Source organism: Styela clava, chromosome 11, assembly GCF_964204865.1.
Source record: "Styela clava chromosome 11, kaStyClav1.hap1.2, whole genome shotgun sequence".
In the NCBI taxonomy this organism is placed as follows: Eukaryota; Metazoa; Chordata; class Ascidiacea; order Stolidobranchia; family Styelidae; genus Styela; species Styela clava.
The window spans coordinates 6,707,040-6,725,532 of record NC_135260.1 but is presented as its reverse complement, the minus strand read 5'-3'; the positions used below and the strand labels follow the sequence as shown (position 1 = coordinate 6,725,532).

At 30.5% G+C, this 18,493-nt stretch overlaps 1 protein-coding gene across 3 annotated transcripts in view; it reads left to right on the top strand.

Annotated features, from left to right (window-relative positions):
- LOC120348195 (parathyroid hormone 2 receptor-like) overlaps positions 1-18,493 on the top strand; it is a 35,313-nt gene that overhangs the window by 1,113 nt on the left and 15,707 nt on the right. Inside the window, exons 2-7 of one of the 3 annotated variants that reach the window (XM_039418322.2) lie at positions 1,356-1,475; positions 7,473-7,606; positions 8,980-9,074; positions 13,479-13,674; positions 14,315-14,468; positions 16,854-16,914. In XM_039418322.2, the coding sequence (XP_039274256.2) occupies positions 1,356-1,475; positions 7,473-7,606; positions 8,980-9,074; positions 13,479-13,674; positions 14,315-14,468; positions 16,854-16,914 (760 nt within the window). Of the gene's footprint in view, positions 1-1,355; positions 1,476-3,358; positions 3,508-7,472; positions 7,607-8,979; positions 9,075-13,478; positions 13,675-14,314; positions 14,469-16,853; positions 16,915-18,493 lie in introns of all 3 variants that reach the window. The other 2 variants (XM_039418321.2, XM_039418323.2) reach the window with 2 other exon arrangements.

Below are 18,493 nucleotides of genomic sequence, written 5' to 3'. Positions count from 1 at the left end.
TTAAATTATTTCAAACCACATTTGTCACCTTTCCCACTGTAACTCATCGCTCAGTGAATTAGGAGTGGCATGTGGTGGCAAATAAATATTATCTTTAAATATGCGGATGAACTAAATATAACTATCAATGGTGGTTCTTATAACTGAAGAGTACAAAGTATATCTCAGTGTTTGAACTGGCATGTTTATGTTTGCGGATTTAAATGGTGCGTAGTAAATATATTGACAGCACGCTAGTCTTAACTTAACATATTATGTGTCAACAATCAAATTTCCTTGTATATTCTATAGCATTTAACATTTTTTGGGATATTTATAATAATGATAAAGTAATTTTTTTGTATTTTATCAAATTTTGAATAAATTTAAAATTTCTCCAAATTGCCAACATTCTATCACACAATTGTTACTTTCATTAGGAAGACTTCAAAATAGAAATGTTTATTAACATCGTATTTTGTATTTTCTGAAATTTCACTGTCAGTATTTTGAATCAACGAGCTTTAGTGGCAAATAATAACCCAATATCCCCATATTTTTTTAACATACTCTTTTCTGACCGTTATTTTCCTCTATTTTTTGAGAAGTCATAATTTATTATTTGTGTGTTGTTATCATTTACTACTGTTAGGATTGGATGATAAAATGACAGACAGTTATATGGACATTCTCAGCTGTATTTATCACCATCTAAAGCCATTTCATTGTGCTAATATATAACCCTAGTCATTTTACTATTATTATTTCATCATCGTAAATTTTACTACTACTGGTTTGGCAAAAGTGTTCCGAGTACCAGTGATGTCATGTCTTGTTTCTATTTTTATCGGCCATGAACGGTGTTAGTGTTTTTGTCAATTATGTAAATAAACTTCATAAATTTTCGTGTGTCTCAACGGATGTTGTTAAAATTTCACGCTAGTTTTGATGATTTATCAATACTGGTTTTAAATTTGGTCAGCCGTATCCTTCTCAGAAAAGTGTAATTTGCAATCAATTATATTTGAAAATTTATTTAGTGTTTTTAAATGTTTTTCTGTTTTTTTTTATGAATTCTGCTTTAAATTTTGGTTTGGGTTCATAGTATTATAGATTATTTTATAAGATTATTCGGATAAAATATTATGAATTATTGAAAAATTAAAATTTGATAATATTGTCATTATTTTTTTTGTGAAAAGCAACTCATTTTTTGTTTTAAATTTGATTTTGGTATAAAGTTCCCATACTAAGCAATAATTATGACAGTGATTCAGCCTATAGAATATTAAATGGATTGTGACAACATTAATAAAGTCTCATTTAAATTGAACAGTCGATATTGGTGCGAAGATTAACACTTATATTGATTTCAGGTAATGCATTAGACACATACTGCGCCGGGGAATGGGACAACTTGATTTGTTGGCCAAACAGTGCTCCCGGTCCTGTCAAAGTGAAATGTCCAGACTACATAGTTGACTTCAACCATGACGGTAAGATACCAAATCTCTTGTGTTCTCGCTACAGTTTTCCTTGACTGGTTTTAATGTTTGTGACAGACTTCCATTTTTACATCAGACTGATTGCTGTGTTTTTATTCTTTTTGCAAAGTATGAAATTATTCTATTGTATATTATATGTATAGTTGAACATTGCGTTAGATTAGTTTTTATTTTGAATAATTCCCCAATCAATTAAGCGATGAGAGAATTTAATACTTTAAATTGCAAAACAACGGTTTCAGGTGACAGTTATGTTGGTATTCCAAGTACCTATATCAAATATTAAATTATTTATCTATGTTTGGTAAATTATAAATGAATTACGAGGCATGCTACCATCCTACTTTTTCAAAATCCGACTTTTGATCACAGGGTACTTTAGGAATGTTCACCGAAACTTATGTTAATGATGTTTTGATCATAAACATTATGACGTCACGTCCAGTCCGTTTAATATTTAACATGGCCAAAGTGTGAAAACAACTAAATCACAAAGATATCACTCCAAAATATTTATCAAATAAGTAACTGTTTTGAACTTAAATTGGAAGAAAACATTATTTTGCTCCTAAATTGCTCGGTTTATACTTTTTTTAATGGAGATTTAACATATCAACAAAGATTGCTCTGATTCTGCAAAACCTATCATTATTTTTAAGCAATAAAGAAAAATCATGATATATATCCTTGTATTTCAAGTTGATTTTAAATATTAAACCCAATACATAACTTATACCCAATAGGCTATATAAATTTTGTTTTATGTAAGTTTTGTGTAAGTTACATACAAGCACTCGTGAGCAAACAAGGATTATGCAAGATTGGCTTGATGTTGAAATTAGATAATTCGCCAAAATAATTTACAGGATACGAATTAACTCTGGTATAGAATAAATGAAGAACTTGCATCATTATTAGGAACCTTTTTTATCCCTTGTGGGTTTCTGTATAAAGTTTACCCCCACCCATGAACATAAACATCCATGTTATAATGTACATTTTTATCCAATTTTGAGACAGCTATATTAAACATTTACATGAGGCTTTTTAGATTCCATGAATTTGAGGTAATTTGGGTATTTTATTTAGAGAAGACGAGAAAATTTACTTTAAATACTGTCATGAAATATACAAAACAAACCCACAGGATGGAAGTCGGAAAAGCTGCCAAAATTTTGAATGCAATTTCAAACATGAGACAAAAAAGTACTACATTGGCAATTTCAACTTGTGATACAGTATATAGGTGGAAAAAACATGATCAGATACCAATGTTGACTGTTGTACAATTACGATAGTTTCATCTTACATAAAATCGTTCGTTTTGCCGTATTATTTATTAAAATGATCAGGTCCATTTGTTTTTATTGTATATCCAGTGAGGCCTAAGGTATTTGTTTTTCCATAAACTGGAATTGCATTTTCAGGAGTCGAATTCACAGATACAGATTAATAAATAGATTTATTAGTGAAGTTATTTTTTCACATCAAAGAAACTCAAAACCTTTGACAAATATTACAAAATCACTCACATATGCATATTATGTTACAATTTTACTGTGTGTCTACATTCTGGCATCCATATTATATTTTATACACTCTTTCTCCCACATTATCTATTATTTAAAGTTTTCAACTTGACTCGCTCATGAACAAAAGTTGCTCAGTTTAGGTCAGTGGTAAAACTATTCAAAGGTTGAATACTAACTGTTTACTATACTGAAAAATTGTTCGCCTAAAAATTTCTAATATTTCTAAATTTGCAAGAGAGTTCCTCTCTATTGATTATGTTTTTTTATACTCTAATACAAGACTGTCCTGACCAAATTCTACGAATATTTTACATTGGTGTTATGTGTAATGATTTCCACTAGAATATGTAAAAAGATACTGCGACACCAATGGTAAATGGAGAAAGATGGCATCAACGAATAATACATGGCATGACTATCAAGGATGTTTCACTGATGCATTGATCAGCAAACAGGCAATAGAAGATGAAATACGAGCTGGTGCCACAGGCGTAAGATTGTGTGTAGTATGCTATGTTGTTGTTGGGAGACTATTATAGCAAAAACAATATTTATGGTTTTCAATGGTTTTGATAAGTCGTTGTGATATCTGGAAAAATTGAGTAAGTTTTAGCAATATGCAACCACAAACCTGTTGAGTTTACATTTTTTGCATTGATTTATCAGATATAAAATTTCAACAGCTGAATAATTTATGAAACAAATCTATTTGCAGAGATGTTGAAAAGTTTTTGAAAACCAATTTTTTCATATCTGCTTCTCATCTTAAAATTTATCTATAGAGAATAATAGGATTATGAAAGATAAGGATCATTTGCCAAAATCATTTTATATTTTAAAATCAATTTATTTATACTTTTCTTGAAATTTTATGAAATATTGTTTTTGCTATAATAGTCAAGTTACTGTGCTCATTTATGGTTGAAAATGTGTGTCATCCTAAGGTGTGGTTATGGTAGCGAATGATCATGCAATACTGAACAGTATTTATTAATAGCAATAGCTTGTAATGTTGTTTTCATTCGTGTGTTTTTATGGAATCATTAGGACTGGGCATTCTAGATGTTGGTATCTCTTGATAGTGATTTGGTGTGTCGGTTTTATTCAAAATATTCTAATTTGCATATCATTTTTAATTTGGTGTTGAGTAAAAGTTTCTAAAAATATTGTTTGATATGTATCAGTATGATTTCCTGAAAGAAACAATTTTTCTCATACTGAAATGTTTATTGGACCAAAACTTTCAGTTTTATCTCTCTGCTCATGGCGACCAGCCATAACATATTTTAAATTTGATTCATGCAAAGAACGAGCATCAGTTTGACAAAATCTAAAGTTATTTATTCTTTAAGAGAATTTGCTTGAAGAAAGGTCCATGATTACTCACTGAGCAGTAAAGAGCAATCACTGAATTAAGGACAATCACTGGAATGCCAAAGTCTATTTGAATTATGTAGATTTACGAAAGTGCATTATCGCTCGAAAATGCTGCTTGGTGCGAGTTATGAAGTTTTATACAAGTAACACCTTTAGTTTTTGGAAAAAATTTAGCATTGAAGGTATTTGTCTGGAAGGTACACTGACAGTGAATGAATGACAGCTCATCAATGTCTAAATGCTCAGTCCTTTTCATGTTGATGCTATAACGGCATATTGTTTATAACCCAAAACATGAATCGGTGTAACAAGAAATATCATAATCGCATCCTTGATTCATTATTAAATGATTAATATTCAGTAGAATGAATGTGCTTCGCTCTCAATAAATTGAAAATGCAAAGTTAATTTTGGAAAATAAAGTCGTTATCAACGTTGTTTTGAAGAGCTTGAAAGTATTGATCTAATAGAAGAAAAAGGATTCAAGAATTTTTCTATAATAATATTAGCTAAATTAACGACTGTAAATAAAACTAAATTTTGAGAAGTTTCTGAAACATGCATATAAATATCTACGAGTATGTGACACAGGGTAGGATCAGGGACATTTAAACAATCTAAAAATGTGTTGATTATGAACAAGTTTTAGAATGGCAATTAAATGACAAGTTTATCATGATATTTATCAGCAGATTTAAACATGTCAGCAGATTTATTGGTATGCATGTTTCAAAACTATTTTAGTGTTTTGGCAAACTGCACATTTTATTAACTGATGATATTATTTGCACAATAGAGTAAGGATTGTGAGCACTTGTAGAATGAATTTTATTGCATAGCCATATTAATGGTAACGTTTATTTTCATATTTGGCAGAATGAATGTCTGACATGACCCTGACACCTATTTTTAAGTTTGCAATGTTATTCATTATTCAGTGTTTTTTTCTGATAAAAGTTATTTTTCTTGTTATAAAACCCAAGTCAAAGAATAGGCCATTGCCAAGATACTAGGGGTTATTGAGCTTTCCCCCCAATATAGTCATTTTGTTATCATGCTTTTCACTGAATAGAATTGAAAAATATCATGATAATGTTGCTATAATGGATCCTATGGCGAAAGGGTGGCTGGCCAACCTGCTTTCGACCGCGATCGACTAAAGTCTTCCAAATAGCTCGGTAATGAGGAGTGAGTACTGAATACGCAGAAAACTGCATACACACATACAAAAAATTCTACTGCTGCCAATAAGCTCGGCTCTGTGGGCGCTTTTATTAATGAAATTGCCACACAACAGGCGCAGCATGAAATTGGTTCAAGGCGCTTTTTGGGGGTTTGTTATATTTTCACTTAACATCAGACGCGATCAACTACCTGATTGATCGCGATCGAGGTGTTGGCCACCCCTGCTAGAGCAGCATAATTAAGCCAACTATTATGAGGCATTTTTACCCAATTATCCAATATATGGTATATCTGATTCAAATATACACATGTTGACATGTAATTTTTATCTCGAATTGTATTTGCTAAATCAGAGACATCTATTTTTATTTTAACTTTTTTCGTTCATATGAGAACTATTATTTTAGCCAGTCACCTACAAAGTATTATCACCAAATTCATTGCATTTTTTTATTTGTGGTATTTTGAATGGATAAAATTACACCTCAATTTGACCACACCATCAAGTCAACTATACCACAATGTTTCAACCTATGGTGTAGATAAGCTTCATGACATCACCTTAGATCTTATCGCCTGTGTCAAATTACAAATTTCTTCAAATTTGTATTCAAATATTTTTCGTTTGTGATTTTACTTTTCAAGTCAAGATTCTTTATATGACTTGATAAGTTATTTATCAATGCTTCAGGTACTGTGTCCATTTTTCATTGCCAACTTTTTGAATGAAAATTTTTTCCTTACAGCCACATGCCTTCAGATTTATTTTTGTCTTCTCAATCTTCTCTCATACTTCTAGATTTTTATAAAATTTAGAGATACTTTGGTTAAATAATTCTTGATAAATAATACGGTGTAAATTTCATGTTCTTTAAATCTTTTTCATTTCAGGTGAATAATCATTGTATAGCAATTTATACACTGATTTTATTTGAAAATTGGTGATAAATTTTCAACTTCCAATAAGCGGAGTTAAAAAATCTTATTTAGATTTTTTAAAGCAATTTAATAAATATATCATTTCCTTCTTGCATCGTATTCATACATGAGTAGTAATTGCTAGTAATTAATATAAAGCAATCTACCCAAATCCTATCCCTAATTTGAAAAAATGGTGTTGGCACTTTCTCAATATACCGCAGCATTTGTGGAATTTCGTACCGGTACATCTTTATGCACTAATGTCGAAGAGTGAATTTCTGATTTTTATTCGATATTTGATATATCCAATTTAAAAGAACCTAAATATTATGGTTCACCTAGCAACTTCGGAATATCAAAAAAGAATTATGAAGATGAATTTTAGAATATCTGCTGAATATAACTGCTAGTTTGATGACATTTTTCCCAATCCCACTTTTTCCCAATGATCCCACACCTCTGATTATAAATTTCCATCATAATTCATTTGCTCTATCTTTTTGCATTCTCATTGACTTGGCTGCTGCCTCGGTACCAATATGATGAATCCCAATCTACTCATTGGATGCCGATGAAAACGCAACATTGAAACGGTTTGGTCTCTCTCTCTCTCTCTCTCTCATTCATCACAATTCTTTCCTAAACTAACTTTCAAAATATTCATCCAATAATGACAAATGCACATTTTCTTTTAACAATCAAATTTTGCTAATGTGGTGATATCTGGTCATATCTTATCATATTCTTGGTGACACAAACTATTATTTGGCTCTCCATCACTTTTTATTACCTTTCCAAAAAAATTTTTTACTTCACATAAAATTATTATTTTTGATTTATTTCACAAATCTATTTTAACTAATATCGATCACATTTTCACAATTCAAAATGCGACACTTTTCTGTTTCCAACTACGCACTGCAAATTGTGCGCCTTTGGCAAAACTGCTGTTTATTTGCTACACCTTATTTAGGCTATGCTATAAGACATTGTGTTGAAGGTGGCCAGTGGGCCTTCAGCAAAGAAGCAAATAAAACTTGGGTAGATTATAGTGATTGCTATAAATATCTTCCTCCTGAGGTCGACTTGCAAGAAAAATTAGACGAGGTAATAGAGGGCTGTTAACAAGTTACCACTTAATCATTATTCTATTTATATTAAAGCCTAGTTATATTGGTTTCAAATTGAGTTTGTATCATCTTTTTCGTGGACAAGTTATGAAAATACTATATTGATATTTACTTTTGATTTCTTGTCATTTAGATTATCTTAGTGTTTTTAAAATGGATATGTTCATCCTTAAATATACCGTAGTTCTATTTTGTTGCATTAGTAGTGTAGCAGTTACGAATTGCCATTGGTAGAGTCACATAACACTTTTTCGGTTTTTGTGAATGGCTGGCATGTATCTGCATGTAGTTTAGCATACTAACAATAAGTTTTTCTCATGGCTTGTATTTGATTAGTTATTTAAATCTCTAAATTATTTGTAAAGTAAATTCCATCATATTTTCTATTTTTTTTATTAAGTTTTGGCAATACATTCTCAAATGACATGTAACATATTCTGGCTCATATTGAATTTCTAGTAACAGCGTTTTGCTGAAATAATTGTGTATTCCTTCTCAATTAAAATGGATGATCTACCAGTATATCGGTATTGTGTTGTGGATTTATCAGTTTTTTTTCAATATGTATCAATAAAAACATGGCAGCCCCATTGCTCACAAATTGTAGGATTCAAATATCATTTGCATCGTTGTGGTGGGAAAATTTATTTTGATCTAGATTCTTTCTTGCATTATTGGCTCGATATAAGATAGAGAATGTTTTTGTATTTAACACCATGCATGCCATCAATACTAATATAACTAATAATTTTGTTAAATAATTAATAAGCTGGGTGTATCAGTCGTTTTTGTACTTTGATTGTATTTATAAACACTATTTCGCATCACATACTGAATTCCCATATAATTTGGAAATGTAACTGGTATTATGTATGAATATGAAATCAAATAATATAGATTTTCAATATGTTTATCCAAGTGTTATATAATTACATACAGTCAATATTAATATCATGAATTTGTATCTCATCTGGGATTCCGAGGTTGAGATTAAAATGTTCTTATCCCTATTTCTTAAATTCCTTCTTTGCCAAAGTTGAATGCAGACGAATGATTTTTTCGATTAACAATAAGCTTTTTTGATTGCCGAAAAAATTCAAAATCTGAGTACTGAGAAGATTTTGAAATTTTTTGTAGATTTATCTTTTTTCTAAATTTTTATTTATTAAAAAAAAAACAGTAAATTTTGATTAATTCTAAATGAATGAACGTAAAAGTGTAAAGAATAATAAAATTGAGATACATACTCATGTGGCAAAGGAAGAGTTTAAGGAAACTAACTAACATTCATCCCTGTATTACATCTTTAAAGTTAATTTCCTTGTTTAATTTGTTTTTTATATTTTTCAGCCTCATATGAAGAGTATGATACAACTTTATACTGTTGGCTACTCATTCTCATTAGTAGCTCTCACATTCGCTATGATCATTCTTGCCTACTTCCAGTAAGTATTTGGTTGCATATTTTTATTTTATTTTAACAGGCTTCTGCAGACCCTTTGCTATGAATAAGACTATCTGCTGTCACTGACATCTGGAAATATGTAAGGAATTGTAATGTAATTATTTGAAAGCACTGAAATCTTCCTAGTTTTGAATCACTACTCGATTTGTTACGCACTGGATGAGGTGGGCGTGGGATTTGTACTCAAGATGTAATCTGCAATGAAAACACAGTTATTCAGTCTAACGCTCTAACTGCTTGATCATTGTTGACACCCAACAGAAAGCATTATTGTTTCATTAGTTTTGAGTTCTGGCGTGTTTGTCTAAACAAAAATAGTTTGTGTGTGTGAGATGGGTAAATGCCCTTTTGTCAAGTTTATTGATATTTTGGCACGGAACTAAATATATCGTGATATGATTTGAATCAATAACTTTGTCCATATTAATTAGTTACGAGTTAAAGTTTGGAACTTGGAAATTGTATAAATTTAAATTCTTTGAATAGATTCAGGCTTTTGTATAAATGAAAAAATTAAAAATTAGGAGTTGATATTTGCTTTTCATTACAACCAAGATAAAATCTTATGATCTGTTCATTTAATTTAAGTTTAATGAATCTGAACCCAACCCCAATGTTCATTATTAATTAATGTTGTGGCGTTTTTTGTTCTGGCCCATTTCTCTTTTTTGTAATGCATATCAATAAAGATGATCGCAATGAATTTTAATAACTATTGGTCACAATATTCCTTATATTAGATACCAAATCCTATTTGAGAGACCTGCGTATTAATCCTATTATTTTATTAATGCCAAACCCTCTGACTTATTGAACTGTTTACGTTTACATATTATAGTATAACCAACGTCATATTGTGTTATAGATTTGTTTCTCCCATATTGAGATTGCATTGAGATAAATCTAATTCGGCATGTTCTTAGAAATTTTATGGAGACACTTTGCTATTTTTAGATAATGGAACTTAGTGAATATTTGAAGTGTCAGTGTTGGAATAGTTTGACGTACAATGATCCAGCATTTGACTAAGTAATGCTAAATTACAGTAACCCATAGGATTTTCGTGTTTCAATTTTATAATTTCTCCTTATAAAGTCTCTATTAATGAGTACAGGTATTTGTATAAAAATGCATCCAATTCACACCACCAAGTCTTTTACTATAGTCAAGTCAAGTAACTTTTACAATATGTTCGTTTTGATCAAGCATGATCTGCATATGTTACATGTTTGCTCGTATTAGTCCAATGAAATCGTCATTACATAGAAATATTAGTCATTCTAAATTATTTATCGATACTGCAAAAGATTTGATACTACTTCGTTTGGCCATTGTATCCATATATTTGTGCCTTACTCTTTTGTATATTACATTATTACTTGCTTAAAATTTAGTCCTTTTTGCACCTATCTTTCATATCTAGTTTCATGAAAATTTTATGAGAGTAGCTTACGTAGTTAATAAAACTGCGAAAGATCATATCTTATTTCATATAGGAAACATTATCAAAGTTTGTTTAAAAGTATGTTAGGAGAAAAGTAAACTTTTTTATTCCTACTTTGATATTATAAAATTCATCTAACAATTATCAGAACCAAGGAAATATTAAAATATTTGCTCAATCAGTCAATTTGTTCTAACTTTTCAATGGATGCGTTGCGTATATCCTGTTAATAATCACACTTTCAACCTAAATAGGAATCTAGGTTGTTATAAAAATGCTTGTCTAAGACTTGTTCAGAGTGAATATCAGAATCTCATCAAAAACTGTTACACTTATCATTGCCTAATTTTGTGACACGCCTTGTTTAACCTCTAATTGGTCCTGGTTTACATTTTCTGGGAAACAATTTGTTTATATCAATTCTGTCTATTTTTCCAAGAAATCTATGATCAAGGCAATAATATGTTTGAGTCTATTTGACTATAAGTCCGACTTCTTTTGTCTTCGATCTATTCCTACCAACTCTTTCTTTCTTTACAAATCATACCCAGTGGGTGATCGATTAAATGAATCAAACACAAAAGCAAGGCCACCAGCTAAGGGTTTTTTCCCATTTCTCTGTCTTTAATGATGGATTTGAGACAAATGCTTTGTGAAAAATGGACTTAAATGACTTATCTTGTTATACATTTCTACTGACTTTGAAAAATATTTAGTCAAATTTTCCTCTAAAGTTGTGAGTCATTTTTTAGTTCTGAAAAGTATTTTTTTGTATATTAAATTATTTTTGCTTAGAAATTTTCTTGGATGTCTTGTTTTGATAAAAACTAATGCAGCCCAGTCAATATCATTTACCCTCACATATGCATGATGAACCAAAAAAAGAACCTGTGTATTTGTTACTTACTTTTACGAAAATAAAGAAAATTTATTTACTTTTGTTTACACCTGAACTTCTGTATATAATTATATCCAAAAGTTCCAGTAATCTTGGACGCTTTGTTTATCATTTGAAAATGGAAGGCACTTTGACTTTGGTGCGTTGTCTTACAGGCTGAATCAACCAACTTTTTTTTTAAATATCAAAATAGAAAATCAATTAGTTCCCGATGCCTAATCGTAATTAAATTAAGTCAAAATAAATTTGATTTCTTAAAAAATTTCAAAGTTCATTTGAACGTTAAATTGCGATTTTACATTACGTAATTCTGTTTTGGTCAAATGAATTGAATTTTAATTCAATTTAAAGATTCTGAAATCATTTCATCATACTGAGACCATGTAATTTATCTGTCATATGCTATAAATACGCAGCACTTGACAATTTACAGCTTTTGTAAAACTCAAATTTGGACAAGTTTTTCAACAACTTCCTGAAATTGTGTTACGTTTCTTATTAACCTTTTATTTCTCAATTTCAATCACGTGGAAATTCATTGACCGGGTGTTGAATGGTTAATATAAGAATTTGGTATATTTTATGTGATATAATTGAGGTCATTTTCACACGTCACAAAAGCATAGACATTTCAGAAAATTGAGTTTTATTTGAAGGCAGCAATTTTATTTGCTTGTAGGTGCGCCATGAGTTTTTTTCCTGATAATTTGGCAATAGAGGGTTTGGGAATCGCTGACCTAACCAATAATCCCATATCTATGTCTCGGACCCATTATATATAATTAGTTACTCAATGTCATAATATATTGCACCCATGCCAGTATGTCAATTTGTACAAAAATTGGCAAATCCTCGTCATAGTAATCCATTTGTTTTGGCTGTGTTATGGTGCACTTTCTAGTTTCAAAACATCCCACTGGGGAAAGATATGATTGCTATTTTTATCTCATGACAAAAATGACATGACAAACTGAACCCTGTAGGGAATTTAAAAATAATTATTCAAATGCTCTCATCTTGTATTTGCATCATTCTCTTGTCGTCTCCAACATGAGTTTGATGTGTGTTCTGGGTATTGTAATCATTCAAGCAAAATAATAATAATGGAATATTCACGCTGGTCTAATAAGGTCATTAAGTTCAAATTAATTTTATAATGAGTTTTTCTTGGGTGGTTGTTTACTATATAAAGAAAACAAATTATAATATAATAGAGGCTTTTTTAATAGACAATAGGCCTTCAATTATGCCACTCTTTGATTTTAATGTAGGGTTGCTTCCAAATCATATATCTTTCTTGCTATTGTTGTGCTGTATCTCAATTATTGTTGATATCATTATGAAAAATAGATGACATTTACCAGATTTTTTAAATGGACCAGCGATGATGAATAAAATGTACTTGACAAATGTTTTACGTAACTTTTCAAATCGAAACACCAAGAAAGTTTATACATCACACCTCATGTACAAAAAAAATAAAAATATATCAAATAATTCAGAACTTAGATATGTGATTAGAAAGTATTATTCACTGTACTGCCCACCAGGTTGACGGCTGGCATGCTAAGCGTTGGGAAGGTACTTGCCTTATCTTACTTACCTAGCTTGCTTAGGAATGTGCTTGCCTTATCTTACTCTGCACATGTTTGCAGTTATCAATCCTATGGGGGAAGCATTTAAACAAGTATCTGGTTAACTATCATGCCCACATGGACTGATAAGCGGATGATTCACCACACGATTATTAAGCTGTCATATTGGCTTTCCTTTTCTAGAATAAATGAAAAAAATCATTATTTTATTTGATTGTTAGTGCGAGAGGATTGCTGGACTCCTCGCCGCCGTAGGGTGGTTCACATGACCGCTGGTCGGTTACAGCTTCTTCCATCAAGTCCATATTTCGAAAACAAATAACTGACTAACTAATACCATACGCGACATGGACTGGTAACCGGATGAGAAGCCGTTTGAGCTGTTTTCTCGACTTTTCCGGGACAAATATAAATATCCTAATTATATTTGATTCCATTTTTGAACAGACGTCTTCACTGCACTCGAAACTATATTCACATGCACCTGTTTGCTTCATTCATGCTTCGTGCCATTGTAATATTCGTTAAAGATCAAGTCCTGTTCATTGGTGCTGGTATATTTGATATTCAAACCCAGACTAGTGAAACATCACTTGAAGAACTATGGGACAGGGTGGATTCACCAGGAGGACACACTTATAAAGTAGGAGTTAGATCTTTTATGAAGATTCATAATTTTTTTTTATTTATATTTTTTTGTTATAAGTTTACACTATTTTCTTCAATTTTTTTTGCGTTATAAAAGTGTGTAGTCAGCCCATATTAAATTTAATGTCATGTCATAATATTGTGCATTTCAAAACTTGCCGACATGGGAGACGACAGGTCACGCAATATGATATGGAAGAGGCATGCTTTTTTACTTGCGTTTTTTTGTATTTTTTTTAACTTTGTTTTATCGTATTTGATATGCCAGTACAACATCTTAACATATGGTAAATTTTCTAGCATGGAATTCTACAGTTTTAGTTCTAATTTTGGCGCTCCAGAGGAGTGTGTACCAATATGAAGGTAACTAATTTTGTTCGCCTACTTTACATCAAGTTGTGTAAAGTGACTGAAACCTATAGGCAGAGGGTATATTCACTTGGCTAACACAGACAGTCCCCAAACTCGTAATAGAAATATAATTAGGGAAATCGGAATAAAATTATGTCCTAATCCTAATCTGGCTATGAATGTGGTTGACGTTATGGTATAAAACGTGTGCATTCAAATTTGCCAAATCAAAATTTTGTCATCTTCACGACTTTACACAATAACTTTTTATCTTCTTAATTTAGGTCGGCTGCAAAATTGTGATGACTTTATTTCATTATTTCGTTGCAACAAATTATTACTGGATCTTGGTCGAAGCTTTATATCTTCATAGTCTGATCTTCGTTGCCTTCTTCTCCGATAAAAAATATCTGTGGAGATTTACATTGACAGGATGGGGTAGGATTTTTATCTACAATTCATGTACTCTATTTAAATTACTTCTAAATAAAACAGTAAGTCCCAACATTTGAAACTTCAGAAATGGTTTCAATTTTAATAAATCATCTAGGACAGTGGTTCCCAACCTCTTATGGGCTACCTGGCTCCACTTCCGGAAGATGTTATCATGGGCATGACCCCTCCATTTATCATTCCAGTGGTAGATCTGTACTGTTATTTTGATCAATATATTCCAAATCCCATTATGTTCAAACAATTGATGCTCAACAAAGTGAAAACACCAACTGAAATAACCTTATCAAGCAATGAAACTAGGAAGAACGGGGAGTTTCCTTGTGTTCCTTGTAGTATTGTGGCCTCCTCCAACTGCCCCCCCCCCCCTCTCCCAGTTGGGAACCGCTGATCTTGGGATTTATTATGGATATTCAGTGAAAATTAAAATAAATTATCATCAGTAGTAGACAATAGAGTTTGAAAAAAATAAAAAAGGTATTATCAAGCTTTTACTGAATTAAAGCATGAATTACCTGTACTTTTTGGCCACAATTAAAACAAACAAAATGGCCCGATCACTCGGTATATAGTTTTTTAAAATATGCGCACTAGACTTCTCAGCACAAACCTTTTTACTTCATAATAGTTTCTGGGCGTGATTTGGAATAAATTCAGTAGCCAATATATTCAAAAATATATGATATCCTGTTTACAAATAGGATAGTACAAACTTATTATTAAATTAATTATTAAATAAATTTCTGAAAGTAGTCTATAATATTAATTTATTTATTTATAACATAAAAAAACGCTCCCACTCAGAATATAAACATAACTGCAACTTCCACGACAAACGTGTGGGTTTTTGAAAAACACATCAATCATTATTATAACTACATAAGCATAACCTTCTTGAACTAATTGTATTTACATCAAATATAATCAGTCAATAAGTTAATGCATGTAATGTGTGAGGTACTTTAGATAACATCTCATCCATAATTTTGTGGGTAAATTTTACCTTTAAAAGGAGGTCAATTAGGTAAGTGGAACCTGACTTTGGATTTTATCGCATTTTTTCTTTGCCAGTCAAAATGAGCTCATTTTCGCTACATGTTTGATGAGCCATTTTTTTTCTGGTTAAGGAGTCAATGCTTTTTCAATCAATTTATTTACTTTATTCTTGTCTGTTTGCAGATTTATGACAATTGTCCATTTGGATAAATATTAAATAAAATTTACTTTTTCTTTCCACCTATTTTATGTTATGCAATAAAAATTCTTTTGTGAAACTGATCATGAATTCTCATTTCCTCGCCAATAAAGACAAATAGGGACAACCAAGATCGAACATGAATATATTTTAAATATGAAATATTTAATATATTTCAAATGAAAACGAATACAGTATATATTCTCACCGCAGAATGTATTCGTTTCTCTGCTTATATATTTATGCACATAATACAGGGTGTCCATAAAGTCCCTTTACAATTTTAGTTTTGTTAGGAAGTCGGTTCTCAATATATCGTAACCAGGTTTGTTGTTTTTTAATCAGAAATTGTTCAAGTATTTTTTTACTTCATTTAATACATCTGTGAGGGCCAAAACAATATATGGTATCGATTAATTACATCTTCAATTTTAAAAAAAAAATAAAGACTTATGGACACCCTATATTATTTTTTTTTTCTGTGTCAGGAATTAATGAAGTTTATATTTAGTCTGACCATTAACTGCTTATTATGACAACTTTCTAGATGAGAGCTGTCTATATAATCCCTCAAATCAAGAATTTACTATATCAAATATAACCAATGTGGGTCGATTCAAATATTTTAGTCACTATGGAAATTCCTAATAGAAAATCAATTCTTCACATCATATTCCCTAGAAATATCAAATTTTAAAATTGTTTAAAAATAAGAAATAGTATGAAAATTGGCGCTCCAGAAGTGTGTGTACCAATATGGAGGTAACTAATTTTGTTCGCCTACTTTACATCAAGTTGTGTAAAGGAATGGAAACCTATGGGCAGAGGGGATATTCACTTGGCTAACACAGACAGTCTCCGTACTCGTAATAACACTAAAATAAGGAAAATGGAATAAAATCATGGCCTAACCCTAACCTGGCACACATACTTCATGAGTACCCAAAAATTGGTACAGTTTATCATTTTCCTTATTTATTTCATTGTTCATTTTTTTTTCTTTTCCAATATTCCTCCCAAATCACGTATCGACAGATAAACTCCTGTTATCCGATCAGGAACTAGATTAAACCACATGACTATGAAGGTTTAGATTTTCCTCTAAACATACGTCAAACCCCCGTTATTCAGTGTCAAATTTCAAGTGCCCTACTTGACCTGATACTATTTTCCAGGTGTGCCGGTACTATTTGTTGTTCCGTGGGCGATCGTCAGAGGAACACTTGAAGACATACAGTAAGTTTTTTGAAATTTTGCTCAAAGTTTTTTTTCTTCAAATCTAATAAAACAAGAGTATAGTGATTCACGATTAAAAATTGTAGTTTTCAGCCAAATATTGCTTTTGTACCAAAATTTACAAAATCAATGTGATTTAAGGATTGGATTCAATGTAATATGTTTATCGTTTTTGATAAAAATTAGTTATTTTGTCTCACCGTTATTGAAAACTCATTGTTTATTAATGATACTCTTTTTTAAAATTATGTTTATTAAGCATTGGTTTCGTAGCATACAATTCACATCACTATACTGAACTATATTGAAAAATTTAAATTTGGAGTAATTGTCTTAAATTGTTATGCAACCTTGTTTTCATTTACTAACTTTTTGCGAAATTTAAAATTAAATACATTAACTCTTTTCCTACTTTATATTGGCTTTTTAAAACTAGTTTTATGGGTTTTTTTTAAATACCACAATAGGAAATTGTATTTTGGTTTCTTTACAAAACTTAGTGAGTAAAATTATAAAGTAAGTAAAAAATATAAAGAAATGTATTTTGCAAAAAGCTATAATGACTTCTACAGGTTAGATTTTTACATTCATACTCAATTAAAGAGATAAAATACTTTATCATCGTAATTATATAGTGTATTTTAACAGCATCTTATGCTCAACATTTGGGTATACAGATTCCTCTGGTAAATCTCAAATATTGCCAGAAAAAGTAAAACAAAAACAACAAAAAAACATGATATAAACAAGAAATATTTCATTCTACTTTAGTCATGCACATCCAATTGTGAACAGACTTATGAATTTGAACAATGAAATATTGTTTTTATGAAAATAGTTCTGAGATGTTCTCTGCGATGCCTGAAAGATCATTTAAGCCCTTGCTGACAAACAACATTATTGGTCGTGATTGACATTGGTTTATTGACCGTGATTCAGTTTGTTTTTTTAACTCGATTATTGCTTTGTTTGAAATTTAGGGCTTAAAATTTTTGGAGCTTTGTTTAAAACTTGTTTTGCGCTATAGTTCTTTTTAAATTTTAACTTTTCTTATCTTTCTCTTTCATGTTTTTGACCTTATATAGGAACAAGCATCTTTTTCAGCCAATATCATTTATTCAACCAAATAATTAGAAATTCCAGAAAATTTTGACATGAGAAAATTTTTTTGGTGGTTATTTGCCAAAAACTTTCAAACTGTACTTTCATCTTAAAGTTTTTGAACATTAACCAAGAAATTAAATTTCAACTTGCTGCAATAACCGAATTCCAAGAAAAACTCATTGAAAATATATTTTTATTTGTTTAAAAAAAATTTTGTGGTTTATTTGAAATATAAATGCAATGATATGATTTTCTGTTTGGAACTCGTCACTGCAATGTTACTAAATGTTGAGGTATTTCACATTAAAATTGTGGAAAATTGAATTAACTATCGGTATTTTGAATACAGTATAATTATGGGCATTGAGATCAAATGATAAAAATTAGAGTTAAGTATCAAAAGAATTGTACAGAAACAGAATGTTATATACAGATTGCAAATAAACAATTTTTGCACATAAAATTTCCAAGGCCT